This window comes from Cygnus atratus, chromosome 2 (genome assembly GCF_013377495.2).
Source record: "Cygnus atratus isolate AKBS03 ecotype Queensland, Australia chromosome 2, CAtr_DNAZoo_HiC_assembly, whole genome shotgun sequence".
NCBI classification, from domain to species: Eukaryota; Metazoa; Chordata; class Aves; order Anseriformes; family Anatidae; genus Cygnus; species Cygnus atratus.
Genome location: NC_066363.1, coordinates 20,027,196 through 20,043,774, shown reverse-complemented (window position 1 = coordinate 20,043,774; position 16,579 = coordinate 20,027,196). Strand labels below are relative to the sequence as shown.

General features: G+C 35.6%; 1 protein-coding gene across 3 annotated transcripts in view; it reads right to left on the bottom strand.

Annotated features, from left to right (window-relative positions):
• Nucleotides 1-16,579, bottom strand: part of NEBL (nebulette) — a 257,642-nt gene that overhangs the window by 45,154 nt on the left and 195,909 nt on the right. Inside the window, exons 9-16 of one of the 3 annotated variants that reach the window (XM_035545547.1) lie at nucleotides 14,886-14,990; nucleotides 10,747-10,854; nucleotides 9,406-9,516; nucleotides 6,414-6,524; nucleotides 4,030-4,140; nucleotides 3,272-3,382; nucleotides 2,844-2,954; nucleotides 2,352-2,456 (exon numbers count right to left, since the gene is read on the bottom strand). The exons of the other annotated variants lie outside the window; for them this stretch is intronic. Of the exons in view, the coding sequence (XP_035401440.1) occupies nucleotides 2,352-2,456; nucleotides 2,844-2,954; nucleotides 3,272-3,382; nucleotides 4,030-4,140; nucleotides 6,414-6,524; nucleotides 9,406-9,516; nucleotides 10,747-10,854; nucleotides 14,886-14,990 (873 nt within the window). The remainder of the gene's footprint in view (nucleotides 1-2,351; nucleotides 2,457-2,843; nucleotides 2,955-3,271; nucleotides 3,383-4,029; nucleotides 4,141-6,413; nucleotides 6,525-9,405; nucleotides 9,517-10,746; nucleotides 10,855-14,885; nucleotides 14,991-16,579) is intronic. 3 annotated transcript variants of the gene reach the window in all.

Here is a 16,579-nt window from a genome sequence, read left to right as displayed (position 1 = left end):
GTAATTTAAATAACCATGAAGCACCAGTTCAAAATGCAAAACTCGTAAAGAAGTTTTATTTGTATTACCAGACTGGTAATTTAAAAACAAGTCTATCCTGGAGTTTATAAAAAAAACCTTTACAATATATTATTTCTGCTTTTCTTAAACAAAGATTTATTTAACTACTTTTTAAATTTTATTTCTCTCAAACCTTAAACAATAAAACATAATTTCTCTTACTTCCTTGAAGACCTGTGTAAACTAGGGTGACCAGTATTGCCGAGTGTTCTAGAGGAGAGTGAATTATTTATGTACATAAGTATTTTTTCAAATATTCAGAAAACCTTTAACAATTTAGAATTTTGTTTTACCATGTGAGAACAGAGACAGCTTATGAGTAAGAACTTGAAAATTCTTCTGCACAAACATGTCAGTAGAAGGTAGAAAGATTTACAAAGTGGACTGACCTAAAATACACTTTTCTATGTTACCAAGAAGGGAGTGGTAAAAAATACCGGAGCAAGGAATTTTTCTATGAAAGAGAAGACTGTGGAGTAAAAACCCTATTGTAAATCATCTGCCAAATGAGCTAGTGAGCTAAAAGCAGCACTGATCTTATCTGCAGAGCTAGCCACTTTTTTTTTGTCCCATAAGGCAGAAAAATACTTGAGACGAAATCCAAAATCAAAAGCCTATTAAGGGTCATTAATTTCTTCTATATGAGGACTGCTCCCTCGAGTTAGTAAAAAGTAACTTACCTTCATAATCTAAATTGCACAGGGTGCTGAAAGATTGGAATGAAGAGAAAGAAAAGAAATGATCATTCAGTCTCACCTATGAACTGCTTTCCTACATTTGGAGGATCCACTTCAGATATAGAAAAATGGTGATCACAAAATAAACTCAACCAACCTCAAAGACGTAATTTTTTTTATTTTATGTTATAAAGAATGCTAACAAGGAGGGTAATTGTCAGTGTTGGCACTGAAATCTCAGACTGGCCTACAGAGCTCCAAGGGATTCAGATACATCAGATGCTTGTCAAGGCTTAATTAAGTAGTGGAAGGTTTTTATATGCCTGGTATCTACCAGTTAGTGAGTCCACCCTGCTTAGACCCACTGAGGACTCCACCAAAAGCTATTAAAAACTGGAGCGGAGAGGAAAGCAGAACAGTAGATACTAGCTGGGATCCCTTCCATTACATAGAGTGTCGGTGTAGCATGTTAGGATGCCAGTGACAGGAGATATGGTGACAAACACCTTCACACTATGCAGCTGAGCTCCATTCAAAACCAAGAGGCAACAAACTACAAGAAACAAAACTGGGGCCAATGGGCCTGTCAACAGCTTGTATTAGGAAGACGTAGCTTTCAGCTGCTCTCATCTGATGGAAGGAAAAGAGCAGGTAATGGCTGGAAGATGTTACAGGAGAGGTAGAGCAGCCTAGAGCAGCCTCAGAGACTTCTCTCCCTGCAGGCTCTTAGTGAAGCTGCAGTGAGAACTCCAGGTAAAATAACTCTGAGGAAAAGGAATGGACCTTGTACTCATGCAGTGGTGAAGCTGAGGGTCTCTCTAAACTAAAGAATCACATCTGTGCCAGATAATAATAAAATATTTAAGTAACTTTTATGCCTTTCTCTCAAATCATTGGTTTTATTATTATAATTAGTTTGCCAGAAAAACAGACACTAACTGGATAGCCTTATGTTCTGGAGGCTATATTTGCCCCTCATCTTCTCTTCCCTGTTATATTACAAGCAAAACCAGAATAACAAACAGCAGAATTAATGGGCACATAGAGGAAATGGAACTGAATGCAACAATCACAAAATGGGCAATCTTGGAAATCTAACCACATAATTTATATAGGAACAGACTGAAACCTGAATCTAGCATAAAATTTTAAAAAATGTAACCAGTGTAACATAAAATAATTAGACATATATTTATGAAACTTGCTCTGTTCTAATTTTATCCTAGAACCTTGATATTCTGTACATATGATAGGAAACAGATGAAAAATCTTGTATGCACAGTAACAAGCCTTAGCTTTCTTGTACATTTAAATAAAATACTTCCTGGGGCTTGATGGAAAAAGAAAAGAAATCTTCACTCAAAAATAACTGTGGCTTGGCAAGGTGATAAAGTGGTTTAGCAATTCAAAATAAGTGTCACACCTAGAAAAAATGTATTTTTTTTTTTTTTACTGAAAGAAATGAGTGATACAGTCTTTGCCAGGAAAATTATGCAAATGGATCAAAGAACATTTACTCATACGTTCCCTATTTCATGCTGAGGCACTAGAGAGCCTATTTAAACTGAAAATATCTGAAAAGTTGCAAGTGAAGAGAAAATCACTGTTACTCACTGCACTGATGTTTTTCTGAGTACTCTTTATCCTCTCCATTTCTGGAGTGTCTGGGACAGCAGAATAGTTACAGAGCATCTTCTCTGCTTCATCTTTGTACATTTTCTGAAAAATAATTTTAAAACGTCCATTTCCTGCTTTCTTAGGTCTGAGAATAACCAAACTGCAACAAAAAATTGCTTATTGCTGATGAACCTCAACAGCATTGTGCAATATTTATTTCAACTTCTCTCCTCTGTGATATTCTTATATTTATTTTTTTTTCCTTCCCTTTAGGTAATGTAAAAAGACCTGCAAGTAGATGTACACAATTCAAATCAATTTAGATGGCATAATAGGCCTAAATACAAATAAGAATCAGGCAGTAAGATTTTTACTATGTGTAAAAACTTAATATGGGTATGAGAGTATCTACAGAGCTAGCATTTTGAGCAATGTATGTCAAGTACTGTTACACAAAATTAAAACAGTTAGCCTTTGAACTATGCCTACCTGGCTTGCTATTTCTGAAGCCCTTTTGACCCGTTGTATTTCAGGAGTATATGGACCAACTTGCATTCCTTTTCCTATAATTTCAGTCTCAAGATCCTTTTTATATTCTTTCTGCAAAAATAGAAGAAATTAAAATTAAATAAAGGAATGTAAAACAAAGTAAAACCATATCCCTGAGTGTGCAACATAACTAATTCCACGGTTATTTGTACATTGTCTTCAAAGCTATTCTGACAGCAATGACTAGACCTCAAAAGAATTGCTTCTATTCCTGTAACCTGTTTTTCTGGTTTGGTTTGGTTTGCTTTTTTGTTTGTTTGTTTTGTTTTGTTTTACTGCACACTGCTTATTCCTTTTAGCACAAGTATCTTTAACATCTCATTCTGTTTCACTTAAAAGTAATCTTAATGGGTTCATTCTGTACTTACCTGGCTTACAATTTCAGAAGCTTTCTTTGCTCGTTGTATATCAGGGGTATCCATGCCCACTTCCATTCCCTTCCCTTTAATTTCATTCTCCAAGTCTTTCTTATATTCTTTCTGAAAATAAGAGCATTGGAGTTACTCATATGTCCAACAACCAAATCCTTAACGTTGTTCATACATTACTCTGTACAATTTCACTGAACAGTATCTATGAAACACCAAATAACTTTTGATTCAACAGCATTATCTTTGTAGAACCTATCTACAACACACCTATGCTATAGCTGCTGCCAGGTTAAACATTCTTTTAAGAGACTGCTTACGTCGATGTAGCCTTTCACATCCATATGTCTTTCCAACTTTGGCAGCCACAATCAGAGGCATATGTAGAAAGGAGTTTTTATCCCTCATCTATTCTCGGGGAGACTGAGGTCATAATGCCTTTAGCATCATTCTAGCTCTGTTTATTGTTTGGCCCTACCAAAACAAGCAGCCTCGTTTAGACCTAAAAGCAGGAGGGCCTGCCGCCACTGAATACAGTCTAGGCCAGGCATGGTTAAGGGTCAAAGCTCTGGGAACACTTATCTTTCCCCATACGTGGACTACACAACTTTTAGACTCCACACAGCTCAATAGACTAGGTATTTAGAGAAATCTGTGGTATGCCTACTGTGTAGATTGGATGTCATGTGGAATTCTCAGTGACAGTAATTTGTTGCATTCTGCCAGACTGAAAGCTTGCATCATGTACAGTAACTTACAGTGCTTGCAATTTCAGAAGCTTTCTTGGCTCGTCTTATCTCAGGAGTATCTGGACCAACTTGCATGCCTTTCCCTTTAATTTCAGTTTCCAGGTCCTTCTTATATTGTTTCTGTAAGGTAAAACTTCATACATTAGATTCACAATAGCCAGAGAGTTACAGGTAGATTTTTATGCAAGAGACACAATTTAAGAGTCATAATTTTGACTCAGTCAAAAATCTCAAGTAGAAGGTGACAGCTCTCAAGAGTCTTGGCAAGCTTTGGCTAGGATAACATGTAACAAACTACAGGAGAAAAACTTTACGAGATATTCACTGAATGTACAAAACTACCACTGAATGGGGGTGGGGAAATCAGTCCATATAGCTTGCTGTAATTATCCTCTAAAGTAAAGGGGCAGTTTAGCTCTGCAAAACCTAGTGTAATAAGCTGGTACTTGATGCCAGCCTAATTGAAACACATTTTACTTTTAAGAAAATATTTTATTTATGAAAACTACATGCTAGAAATCAAATACTGTACAAAATTGTTTCCAGTGAACTTTCAGAACAAGATGTTGTAATTTATTCATTTAATAGGTCTTTCCTGAACCACAACCATTAGACAAGTGGCTGTACTCATTCATGATTGCTTCTTTTTCCCCACAGTATAAATTATAAATAACCAATAACCAGGAAACAAATGAATATTTCATCTTGAGCTTATCCAAGCAAGGATGTATTTCTTGTTCATCAGCAAATGATATTAAAATATCAGTAATATATATATTCAGTAATACTGAAATATTATATACAATAGCTGTAATTTTTTAATTAAACATCAAAATATTATTTTCTTGGACACTGCTATTTCTGATACTATAGCAATATCTTTTTCTGTTATAGTTTATCTCTGCTCTAGCAATATCTTTTTCTGTTATAGTTTATCTCTGCTCATGGAAAATGTGTAACTTTTTTTCAAAATAAATACTTATTCTTAATTTTCCCGTTCATTAACTGTTTTTATGTTACACATTACTTAGGAAAAAAAAAAAGGAAGAAAAATGTCTTTGTATTTATTACAATGCTCTAAACACTTACAGCATAAAGTAACAAGAAGAAGAGCAGAAATACTTTCAGTCTTCCATCTCTGTCTCACTCTGATGTGGAAATAAACATGCTGAAACTACTCCCCACTTCCAAAATTCCAAACTTCCCAAATTTTTTATGAAAATAGTATAAATTATCCTGTGAGAAGACATTACCTCTCACTTCCTCTCTGCTAAAGGTGGAATGGCAGATGCTTTCTCCTAGCTTCCTAGTGTGTAAAACACCAAGGAAAAGAGTTACAGCTATATGCATAGCTATGCTTGTTTACATTGATTGGCCCTATGCACAACAGTTCCTCTGGTTATTATGGCTATATATTTATATGTGTGTGAATAAATACACACATCAAAGGAATATGAAATATATAAATATATATATTGCTCTTAAAGAATGACACTCAAAAAGGTGTGAGGTAGATCACGAGCTTCTTTCCCATTCCCTCTTTCCTTTCCACACCCTCCAGCCCCATTGTTGCGTCCCAGGCAGCCTGACAAGCTCTTCCACATAATGAGTGGCACCAGCTTTGGAACCTGTGGCTCAGGGAAGTATGCAGTCTTGCCAAGCACACATCATGCCACGAGTTCCTCAGGACGGCCTTATGGAGATACAGTAGATAGGTCACTGAGTCTTCCACTTCCACTCCCTATTGAAGAATAGGAGTAGGCTGCACACGTGTGCTTCCAGGTAACCTCCAGAACATATCCCAACACCATTAATACCAAAGTTCAGTTCTAAAAATGTGCCCTGGAAGGAGCCTCTACCTGTCTATTTGCAAAGGATGAACCTCAAGCTCAAGAAAATGTACTTCTTCAGAAACAGCTCTATTTTTTGGGAAAAAAATGTTTTCACAAGTAGAACAGGTCATTTGGATTAAAGTTCTTTCAAAGTTGTCTGACAGTCATTACTGATATTTGTTTTCAAATAAGAGACACAAGATTCAAAAAAATGGAAATTATTTCATTGACTTTTCTTTGAAAGTCCAAACTCTTTTTCCATTAGTCATACTAGTTGAACAAACAAGTAGACTGAAAAACGAATGCAATTTTAAATGTTGTGCCTACTAACCCCTCTAACAATTTCCATCGACCTTTTAATTGCCTGAAAATCTGGAATATTTGTCATAAGCTTTTTTCCAGACTTTTTCTATATTCTTAAACCAAAACAGAAATAGCCTTAGTTTCAATACTTACATATTTCATTGTAGATTATGTTAAAAGAATGGAATATATTCAATAGAGTATGCCATAAAGAGTGAACTTTCTCTGACATCAATAACCTTGACTAGCATAACATACCTCATTTAGTATCTGAGCTGCGTTTTTCACTCTAATCAAATCCGGCGTATCTTCAAACACTGTCATTCCTTTTCCTTTCATCCATTCTTCCAAATCTTTTCTATACTCTTTCTAAGGATTTAAAGAGAGATTTCTGCATTTAATATTGTGTGGAAGATCTTGAAAAGAAATGCAACTTACTAAATGTCTGAAGGGTCTCTTTGAAATTTCTATGAAATATGAATTAGATGAAGGTTTCAGAGTTAACATAGAATTGGAAATTATCAAATCTAAAGATACAACGTTGCAAAACTGAAAAGGTTTTAATATAGCCATGTATTTTCCTGTTGTGCTCCTGATAAATAGTCCACTCCTACACAGTGCTAGCATGTTGTATGGGGGCCTCAGCTGCCTATCTACAGATATTTTAATTGCCGTAACATTTGCTTTTACGCAGACCAGTATCTGCTGTGCTCCCATTTTTACCTCCTTTTCACTAATGGCACCACAATCAGGATGGATGCCCTAAACACTGTATTAGGACATGTTAAAATGATTGTTTGAGAAATTATAATGTAGAAGCAATATTTCTACCATTTCTCTTCTGTTCCCCTCAGACACTGCATTGATATGATCTATCAACATTTGGCAACTGCAGCCTCCAGAGTACTCAAGTGTTAAGTATAAAATTAAAAGCACACTAGAATCTGCCTGTGGACATTTGGTTCCTCTTCTTCTTTCCAGTTCCTAGAAAACTGATGTAAGCCTAGTGAAAGTGAAAAATCTTTTACATTTTGTAGGATTTTTAAATGCTCTTTCCACATCCAGGTTTGTATTATTTGTTTGTTTATTTGTTTGATGCAAGGAAATTAGAAGGCATTTGAAGAAAATGTCTTTTTGGAAGAATTTAAATAGACATAAATTAATGCTCTTAATCATGTATTGACTTTATAAGAAGCAGGCACCATTGTCTCAGGAATTTTTGTTTAAATAGAAGAAAACCAGATATTTTTTAAAGAAGCTTCTCTGTCATCAGAAGCATCTTCTACAACAAGCAGAAAACTTACATTAATTTAAAATTATTAAATTCAGTTCTCTCTTCTGACAGAGTTGTGAATGTTGTTCCAGAGAAAGTTCTTATTGTAATAAAATGCAACATATTTGCAGAAATTTCTGTAGTGAGAAGGCAACAGAATTAGCCGAAACACAGCTGACAGAAAAAAATAATTATAATAATATTCATTTTTTAATAACACCAGGTTCTCCACCTTGTTTGATGCAATATCTATTTAAAATTTATTATTAACCTTCACACAAAAATACTGAGCTACATCCTTGACTGTGAAGTACATTATTTTCCTGAATCTTGAAAGATAATAATGAATTTGACCTGTGTAATCTTTGGTTTTGGATACTGTTCCTTGAATGTGGATATAAAATCTGTTATTCTGCACCTTTGTGCATTAAAATGCCATTTCCATTTTCTTTTATTCTTCCCCTCTGCCTAACAGATATGCCTCATTCCCTAAGTAATGAGTTGTAGAATTTGAGGAGGTATTAGGGAACAGCATATTGCATGTAACACTATGCAGGGAACACACTTGAAAGTTTTCAAAGATGTAAATTTACAGCACATCTGCAACTACGCATGCACTATCCACTTCTGCAGACACTCAGCAAGCAGCAAGATTAACTCAATGAAATGCAAGCATTTGCATTTTTCCCTAGTCAGCAAGTGCACAAGACATAGAAGAGAGTTTTGTATGCACAGAATGATACTACATAAACTGGACTGAACCTGGGACTTGTCTATCTGACAGTCGAGCTTATAGAAATTATTTATTACAGAATGAATAATAAATAAATATCTGAAAGGAAAGTCTTCCCACAGCATAGACCGGCATAAGCTATTTTAAGAACAAGGCAAGGAAGGAACAAGGTTCAAGGGGTTTTAATTCTTGCATCCTCAATTCCATCCATCTGGGCTATAGCAAAACAATCAATTCTTAATGCAATAAATATAAACAAGGTACTGTTGGGTCGCAAATTCAAATGGAGGTGATTGACATTTCAAATTATGAATTTTATGTTTAGAGTTTTCTGATATATTTACTTCTACGTTTGGTCAAATAATAAATCTAATGTATAGTACTAACCAATACTCAAAACCTAACAAGAGAACAGTTTTGATTAATAATATAAAAAGTGGAAGACCAAAAATAGAAGGATTCTCAGTCACAGAAAAGAAAGTGATTTAATTTATAATGCCACATGCAACTGAAGAACATTGGACAAATATTAAAGAAACAATGCGCATACAGAAAATCCACTCCTTCTAACAAAATTTACTCAAAGCAGATTATGTAATATGGAATTTTGGTTGTCTTAACTTTCATTCATAACATGTGATAAATAATTATTTGAATTAAATTAGTTAAAAGTGACTTGCACACAGCTCAAGGCATCCATATAACTACAACAGACTATCATAAACTAGAAATAATTACCCAAAAGGAAAAACAGCCATCTGGATATCAACAGACACCTTCATTTTCACCCCTTCATCTATCTGGAAAGCAAACTCCAGGTCCTCTCCAAAACCCTATCAAACAGATGTCTTTTGCAGCATGCCTGGAAGGTCACCAATTTTGGGCTATTTGAGCACAGGGGAGGAACAAATTCCAAAATTGAGGCCCTCACAGGGAACGTCTTGCCAACGATCCATTTTCTATGGAATCACCTGATTTGTTCATTTAACTCTTTTTCTGATTCAGGTGTGCTGAACTTTTATCATTTCATTATGTTCATAAAGGAAACTTCGAAAAGTATGAATTCTTACTACAAGACTATTCAGAATATAAAATGATAGTGCAATTTTTATTCATGACATTGCTTTTATATTTAGCTATAGCATTAACTATAAGTTGTTCAGCACTCAGTAGCTTGCAGTGATGCTGGTTATTTCTCATTACACCTTAACAAGAACAACAAAAAGGAAGTAAAAAATGTCCACCTCCTTCAGAAGGTTAGTGACTTGTTTTATATGCAAGAACTCTGGGGTCTTGTCTAAATCCATTGAGGGCTTTCCCTTGAGACTTTCTTCAAACTCTCTGCGATACATTTTCTGTTGAAACAAAAACAACAATTAGCGGTACATGCACATTCATTTCCAAACATATTTCAGAAAGAGCACTGTAAACAGACTCAGAAATGAGCTATGCCAGAAATTAGTTATCACATTAATAAGCAATGTTATTACTCATTTTATTACTTGGATTACCTATACAAGATGCAATTATATACACATGCAATTTAGATTAAAAAAAATGTATGATATTTCCAAAGAGTGTCTAAGCTGATCTATGAAAAAACAATTTGTTCAGTACAGAAAATACAAATAGTACACAAGGTATTGGCTTTTAAACACATTAAAGTTTCTAAGAGGACAAAATCATCAGTTTTCCATGACACAGGAAGAATAATGGAATCAAATTGCAGCAAGAGAGACACGGGAAAAAACTCTCTTGGTATGGCTAGTGAAGCACTGGACTCAGTTGCCTAGAAACTCACAAAACCTCCACCACTGGAAGTTTTTAAGAAAAAGCTTGAAAAAATATGACCTAAGTTAGGATAGCTGATGCTTCCCTGGAGCCCAGGACCAGTTCATCCCCCATGCTGAGTTCCCAGGCTGATGAGGCAGGAACACATTTCAGTTGAAGCATGGGTCTGGACAGGGTTTGGCAGCTCCAATCCCTCCCACCTGAGAACTCTCCTTTGTTAAAAAAGGAATTAAAGGCAAAAGAATTTGGTCCCTCACCCACACTTATTTCCCACTTCTGCAAAACTTCCTACTGCTCTCTCTCTTTGGTGATACGAAAGCGGACAGGGAACAGGAGCCTACAGAGCCAGAAAGAGCAACCCAGAGACCACTAAGGTGTTTTCCCCCACAGCATGCCATTAACCTGAAGAGAAAAAGCCTGCACTACCTTGCTCATGATCTCCTCCCTGAGCTTTCAGTCCAGTATAATCTCTGCCTCCTCAAGGGAGGAGATAAAGGGTGTTCCATAAAAAAAGTCAATAATTTCTGATCCAAATGACCTCTTGAGCTTCTTCCCAATTCTCAAAAAGGATGCAGTATACAATATGTCCAGTCTTACCACCTACAGCCTTCATCAAAAAAAATGTTTTGAAGGAAGAACTGAACTACAGAAAAGAGAACTCTGCTAATTCTATCCTATCCTCAGTTTACAGCGCCTTTATGATCTACTTCATCCATTTTCTTAACCTGAGTACAAGATGTCTGTTAGCCTCGCTGTTGATCTAAATTTTGCTAGTTCAAGCAAATTTTACTAACCTCACTTTGCATCTTTTGAGCCTCCTTTGAAACTTGATACATGGGTGTATCCACAAACTCCAGCATTGATCTGCCTTTAGATTTCTCATAATTCTCTTTGTACTTGACCTGGAAAAATTAAAGTAAGTACTGTTAACACCAGAGAAAATGTGAGATCTGATTGCTTGCTACAGTTCCCTAGAGGTTTTTGACTTAAAAGACTCCTCCCAAATTTAATCTGTTGGAGAAACAACAAGGCAGCTAGACAAGGAAACTTTTTCTGGAGTAGTTTATTCCTTTGCTTCAATACATCAGACTTAAAAATGGTGAACTTTGAAGACAGTAGGAGTGAGGAGCACCAATCACAATCCTTTACGAATTGCATGATTTTTGCTGAGTGACGTATGTCTGAACAGTTGGCAGCTTTTCAGTAGGATCCCCTGTCATGTTTCCATAAAACAACACATTTACTGTAACAACAACAAAATCTGTTTTACAGCCAGGCTCCAAGGGTCTGTCTTTCAGACTCCAGAGTACCATTCTGAAACACTTTTGTTTGCACCTGCGGGAGGGGAAAATGAAAGAAAACTACTGCCTCAGTAGGGTGTGGTCTTGCTCTAACTTCCTCTCACAGCTGCCAATGGCCATGACCTTAAAGCTAGCAGCAAAATCACATTGAAGTACAGAGGGTTAAGACACCAACATACAACTTTATGCTAACTCTCAAACCAAATACACCTTGTTTGGCAACCTGGAGAAGATTCTAGACTTGTTCATTCATATTTATTAAGGCGGTGTATGTCTCCATGGGCAAACACATTATTTATCTCAATCAATCAATCAGTGTGTGATACCGTGCAATATTCTACACAAGACATAAAAGAAAGCAAATATCAAAATATATTCAGAATGAGTAATGTCATTTAAATGTATATGTCTCTTCAAGAATCCTGATGTCAAAATGTGAGAAAAACGTTCAGAATTTCTTCCATTCACAGACTTGCGTTAGGTTCAAATTCTGCAAAAACACTCTCCTCATGGGGTGCTTCTGATTGAATATGCATTATACATCACTGTCATTTGTAATGCAGTTTTGTGCCCGATTTAATCATTATTAGAATGTTGCATTTTTCTCTTTGCAAGATTTACTTCTGATTGCGTATACCTGACTTTAAAGCACTGCATTTTCTTCATGATGGATTTAATCAGCTGTATCCAGGGCGAAATTATAGAAGCCCTTGCTTTGCTTAAATGATTTGTTATATTCATATGGAAACAAAAAATATTGAAGAATATTTTCACAAACAAAACTCAGAAGGTTTGTAATTTAAATACTATTTGAAATAACCTTGGGAGCAACAGCAAAAAAAGAAAGTATGCTTTAGGCCTCCAAAATCTGGAGTTTCTGCTAAATTTGAATTCAAAATATCCCCATTTACTGAAAAAAAAAAATGATGGTGATGAAACAAAGAAAGAAAATCATAAAAATGGCTTTTGTAAGTTCCTAGAGAAAATGCTTGTCATGCTTACACAAAAGTGAAATATTCATGTCAGCTAGAAAATAAGCTTTTTTTTTTTTTTTTTTTTAACATTTGAAGTGCCAAGGAACAGATATGATGGTCTGTGTTTGCCTCCTAGTGGAAATAATTATAAATGTCACACAACAAAATTATTTCTGTAGTGGAAATAAATGAAAATTACCTCGATCTACAGATACTGACTTCACACTTTTATTCCATTTTCAATGGGTGGAAATAAAATAAATTAAAAAAAACTATAAAAACAACTATAAAATAAAATGAGGTAAACTGCACAAACTTTTGCAGGAACCAGATTTGGTCTATTAAGTAAGTCTATTAAATCCCTCTGTTTCATAAAATGAAATACATCTACATTCCATTTTTTAGCACGTAGTTCATTACCTTCTTAAAGTCTCTACAATGGGGACAGATTTAAAAGGTGCAAACCAATAAAATAGCTGTTGTAAATATATCGAAGTTTTAAATTATGTACCTCAACAGTTTATGTCAAAGAAAATTACATGTATATCATATGAAAGTCCCTTCTTGTGAACTTTCTTCCTCACCAAAATAATGCAAATAGTATGGGTCTAACCTGTCAAAAATCAATCTATTTCTATCTAGTTTTCTAGTACCTATTTCTATCTAGTTTCTATCTAGCTTTCCTCTTAACTGTTGGAATTTATTGCCATGGAAGCTGACTTGAAAAATAGCTTTGCACTTGTACTCTAATACATGTATTTCATAGAGTTACACAGATTTCCTTTTTCACTCTAGATCAATCAGCAAATCAGTTCAACTAACCATATTAATTTATCAGTTTAATTAGCTGTACAGATTACAACACCAGGGTAGATGTGGCTATGTCAAGCAAAATATTAAGAGAAACATAATGTTCAGAGGAAAAAGGTATACTATAAGGAAATAGCAAAGCTGGGTAAATAGCAAGAAGCTGTCATACTACTGGTCAGAGGCAAAAACAGACCATGTGATGAGTTTTTGGAAATCAGTTAATGGGACAGTCAAGCAGACTGTTTCACACAGTGGAAGCAGACTTCAAGAAAGATTTAGTACGTGCTGCCGAGAGACAGGGCGGAGAACACAAAGAGGGTATTTGCAAAGCATGGAGAAAGGCAGGACAGAAAGCCATGGTAAAATCAAAGAGAGGGAGGTCAAATCCGAGAAGATTCTGAAAATGAGATTTCTGTAGAAGACAAATAGCTAGTGGAAACCTTAAGGATTGACAAATCATTATTCTTGCTGCTCACAATAAGAAAATATAGCCACCAGCATCTGGACAACACAAAAATCAGAAACTTAGTATCTAGGGATACATCACAAAAGGGCATAGACAATATAAATCGATCATTCCTGGGCAATAGAAAGAAATAATTTTTGCAAGTAAGCAGCCTTAAAGGAAAGTCCAAGTACCTAATTTGAGATAAGACAACAATTTGATGATGTTCACTCCGAGGTTGTTCATTTAACCAGCAAAAAGAATGCCAATCTTACATTACACTGAAGGAAACTAGAATTATGCCAAAATGCAAATGAAGAATGCAAGAACTGAAAACTATCAACTCCTTTATCATCCATACAAAAAAAAAAAAAAAAGTATAGTCAGTTTTAGCTCCACGCATCAGTGACACAGACAAAAAGCAACTCACTGAAAAACAACACAAAGATCAAGTACAGACGGGAAGGCTGGATTATTTTCATTATTTTAGACATAAGCTTCCATAAGCAGGCACTGAGTCAGAAGACAACCCAATATGCTACTACTCTTTAGGGCTGACCCTTTGCCTGTGAAGCTCTTGCCTCCTGCCAACAGTGAGTAATCTTCCTTCCCAACACCACCCACTCATGCATTTCCACAACAGTGTTGCAGCCTTTCTGTGTTTTCTGGAATAAAATGCAGCTAATCAGCCTCCAAGCACTGCACATACAGCATAGGTGCTTTTGGAGTGTGAGAAAAGCTTTGGCACTGCACAGAGGCCAGGAGTTTCTTACCTTTTCCTCCCTATTTCAACTGATAGGCACTACCCTGTGTCATACCACCAGTGCTATGAAAGAGCATTTCTTGTTATGTGGCAGAATGGAGTTATGTGCCTATTACTTGATCCAGTGTAGGAAGCCTTGAACGTTTAGGAGAGAAAAAAGGCTTTAACAGAGAACCTCTAAGGGAAGCTAACCCTTGACAGGCTGCTTATGGCAGAGGTCCAAATATTACACTAGCATAATGGTCACTTCTGTAGAGAGACCTGAAGATGATGGCGACATGAAAGATCTTAGTCAAGACAAGATTTGCAAGGAAAAAGGTATCTTAGATCAACAAAGGAAAAAATGTAGAATGTTTTTAGACATATAAGAAGAAATACTCAAGTACCAGAAGTCTGAGTGATTCTTACCCATTATTCTAGTTGTTTTAATAAAATAAGTGTCTCTCCCTAAAAGCACTTTCTTCACTTACATCCCCTAACTACTGTAGTAACAACACTATAGACTACAACATTGAGAGTGAGACCATGAAGCTAGTGTCAAAAAGTTATGTATTTTATAGTGATTATATATACTACATTCCTTGATATATATATATATATATATATATATATATTTCAGATTATTATAAAGGCAACTTACATCACTATGCATTTTGCTGATATTTAAAGCATGGTTTAAATACAGCAGGTTTGGTAGATCAGAGGCTGGATCATGCAGGCTTTCCAAATCTTTCTTGTAATTCACCTGCAGAGAGAATTCAAGTTATGTAAAATAAGATTAACAAAATAATTCACAGCTAATACTACAGTGTGTCTGTTCAGAAACATAAAGCATTAGGAGCTTGCCTGAACAATCTGTATTTGACACTAGATGGTGCTCGTTTACTATTATTTGGGGCATGAGGTGAAGGGAAGGGGTAAAAGAATCAATAAAAATTCATTCTCATGAGCAAATATTTGGAAACTACTCAAAGCTTTCCTCAAGAAAAAAAAAATTACAACACAACAAAAATCACACATCACACTTTGATATTTCAGGTTAGAAAAAAAAAAAAAAACTTTTTTTTCTTTTTTAAGGTTCTAAGCAATTTTGAAGGAAACTTTTTAAAATAGTATCTTCCTCAATACTTTGTGCTTACTCATTCTGAATGTTGTTGATTCTTGTTCTTTCTCTCTCGATTCAAGTATTACACTAACTATCCAAATCAAAAAGATCTACATAAAATAGTTAAAGGGCAGTTCTCCAGGATAATTTATTTAATACAAATTGTTTTCAGCGAAGATAAGCAGTATCGGCACCTAAGGCAAAAGATAATCACTTAATGAAGTAGCAAAAGATAACTTTCTATCAGCCTATAGTAGGATTTGCCATATTCTTGATAGCTGGAGGCCCAGCTATACAGGAAGAACACTATCCAGCTTAGATATTTTAAATGATAAACCTCTTAACCCAATACGTTTAGTCATCTTCACACATGTATAATGCTCTTCACTGACTTAGATAGGCTTCAAATCAACAATAGTCAATTTATGTATCTTTTATAATAAAGAATAATTACTTAAACATTTGCGGGGGGGGGGGGGGGGGGGAGGGTTGTTTTTTTAAAAACATTTAGATTTTAGAAACAATTACTGTGTTGAACCCTTCTCAAAGCCAGCCTCTCCTGTTTCCTTTGGGTGGTGCCCCACGCTTTGGTAACATCACACTACAGAATGAAGGGCTGTCTCTAGGCTATCTGGGATCACTTCCCCAAAGAAGAGCTCACATTTTTAGCATTAGACACACTGTTAAATATATCATCCCAACATCATTTTCACTTGATATAGATGTTTTCCCCAATCTGACTCCAGCGGCAGGTGCCCACACAGAATCTAGGAACTGGTGTACTTTAAAATACATATCAGGAGATCAACAGACACAATGAAGTCTAAAAGAGAGACATTCAAATCTGAGCTAGTTATGCTAACCTCCTCCTGCCACCACTGGAGAGAATGTAGCACTTCATTCCTCCAAAGACAGGCATCTACAACAGGTCAGATAATTTTCTCTCTAGACTGGTATCTTTCTCTCCCGAATACAAAGGGACTGAGTATATTAGCTTGGAGTAAGCAGCCATACCTTTAGAAACACAAAGTTGAGTGAGATAAATCTCATCTAAAATCATTGTGAAAAACTCTGCAGACCCTTGGAGAAGGGCTTTGTCCAGAGAGGAAGAAATGGATAACATGCTGTACTTGCTATACAGACACAATGTATAACAGAGACTTCTGCTCACAGTTATGACTTGTAAAATGGAAAAAGGATTTCTGCCTGAGAACAAATGTTATTTTTTT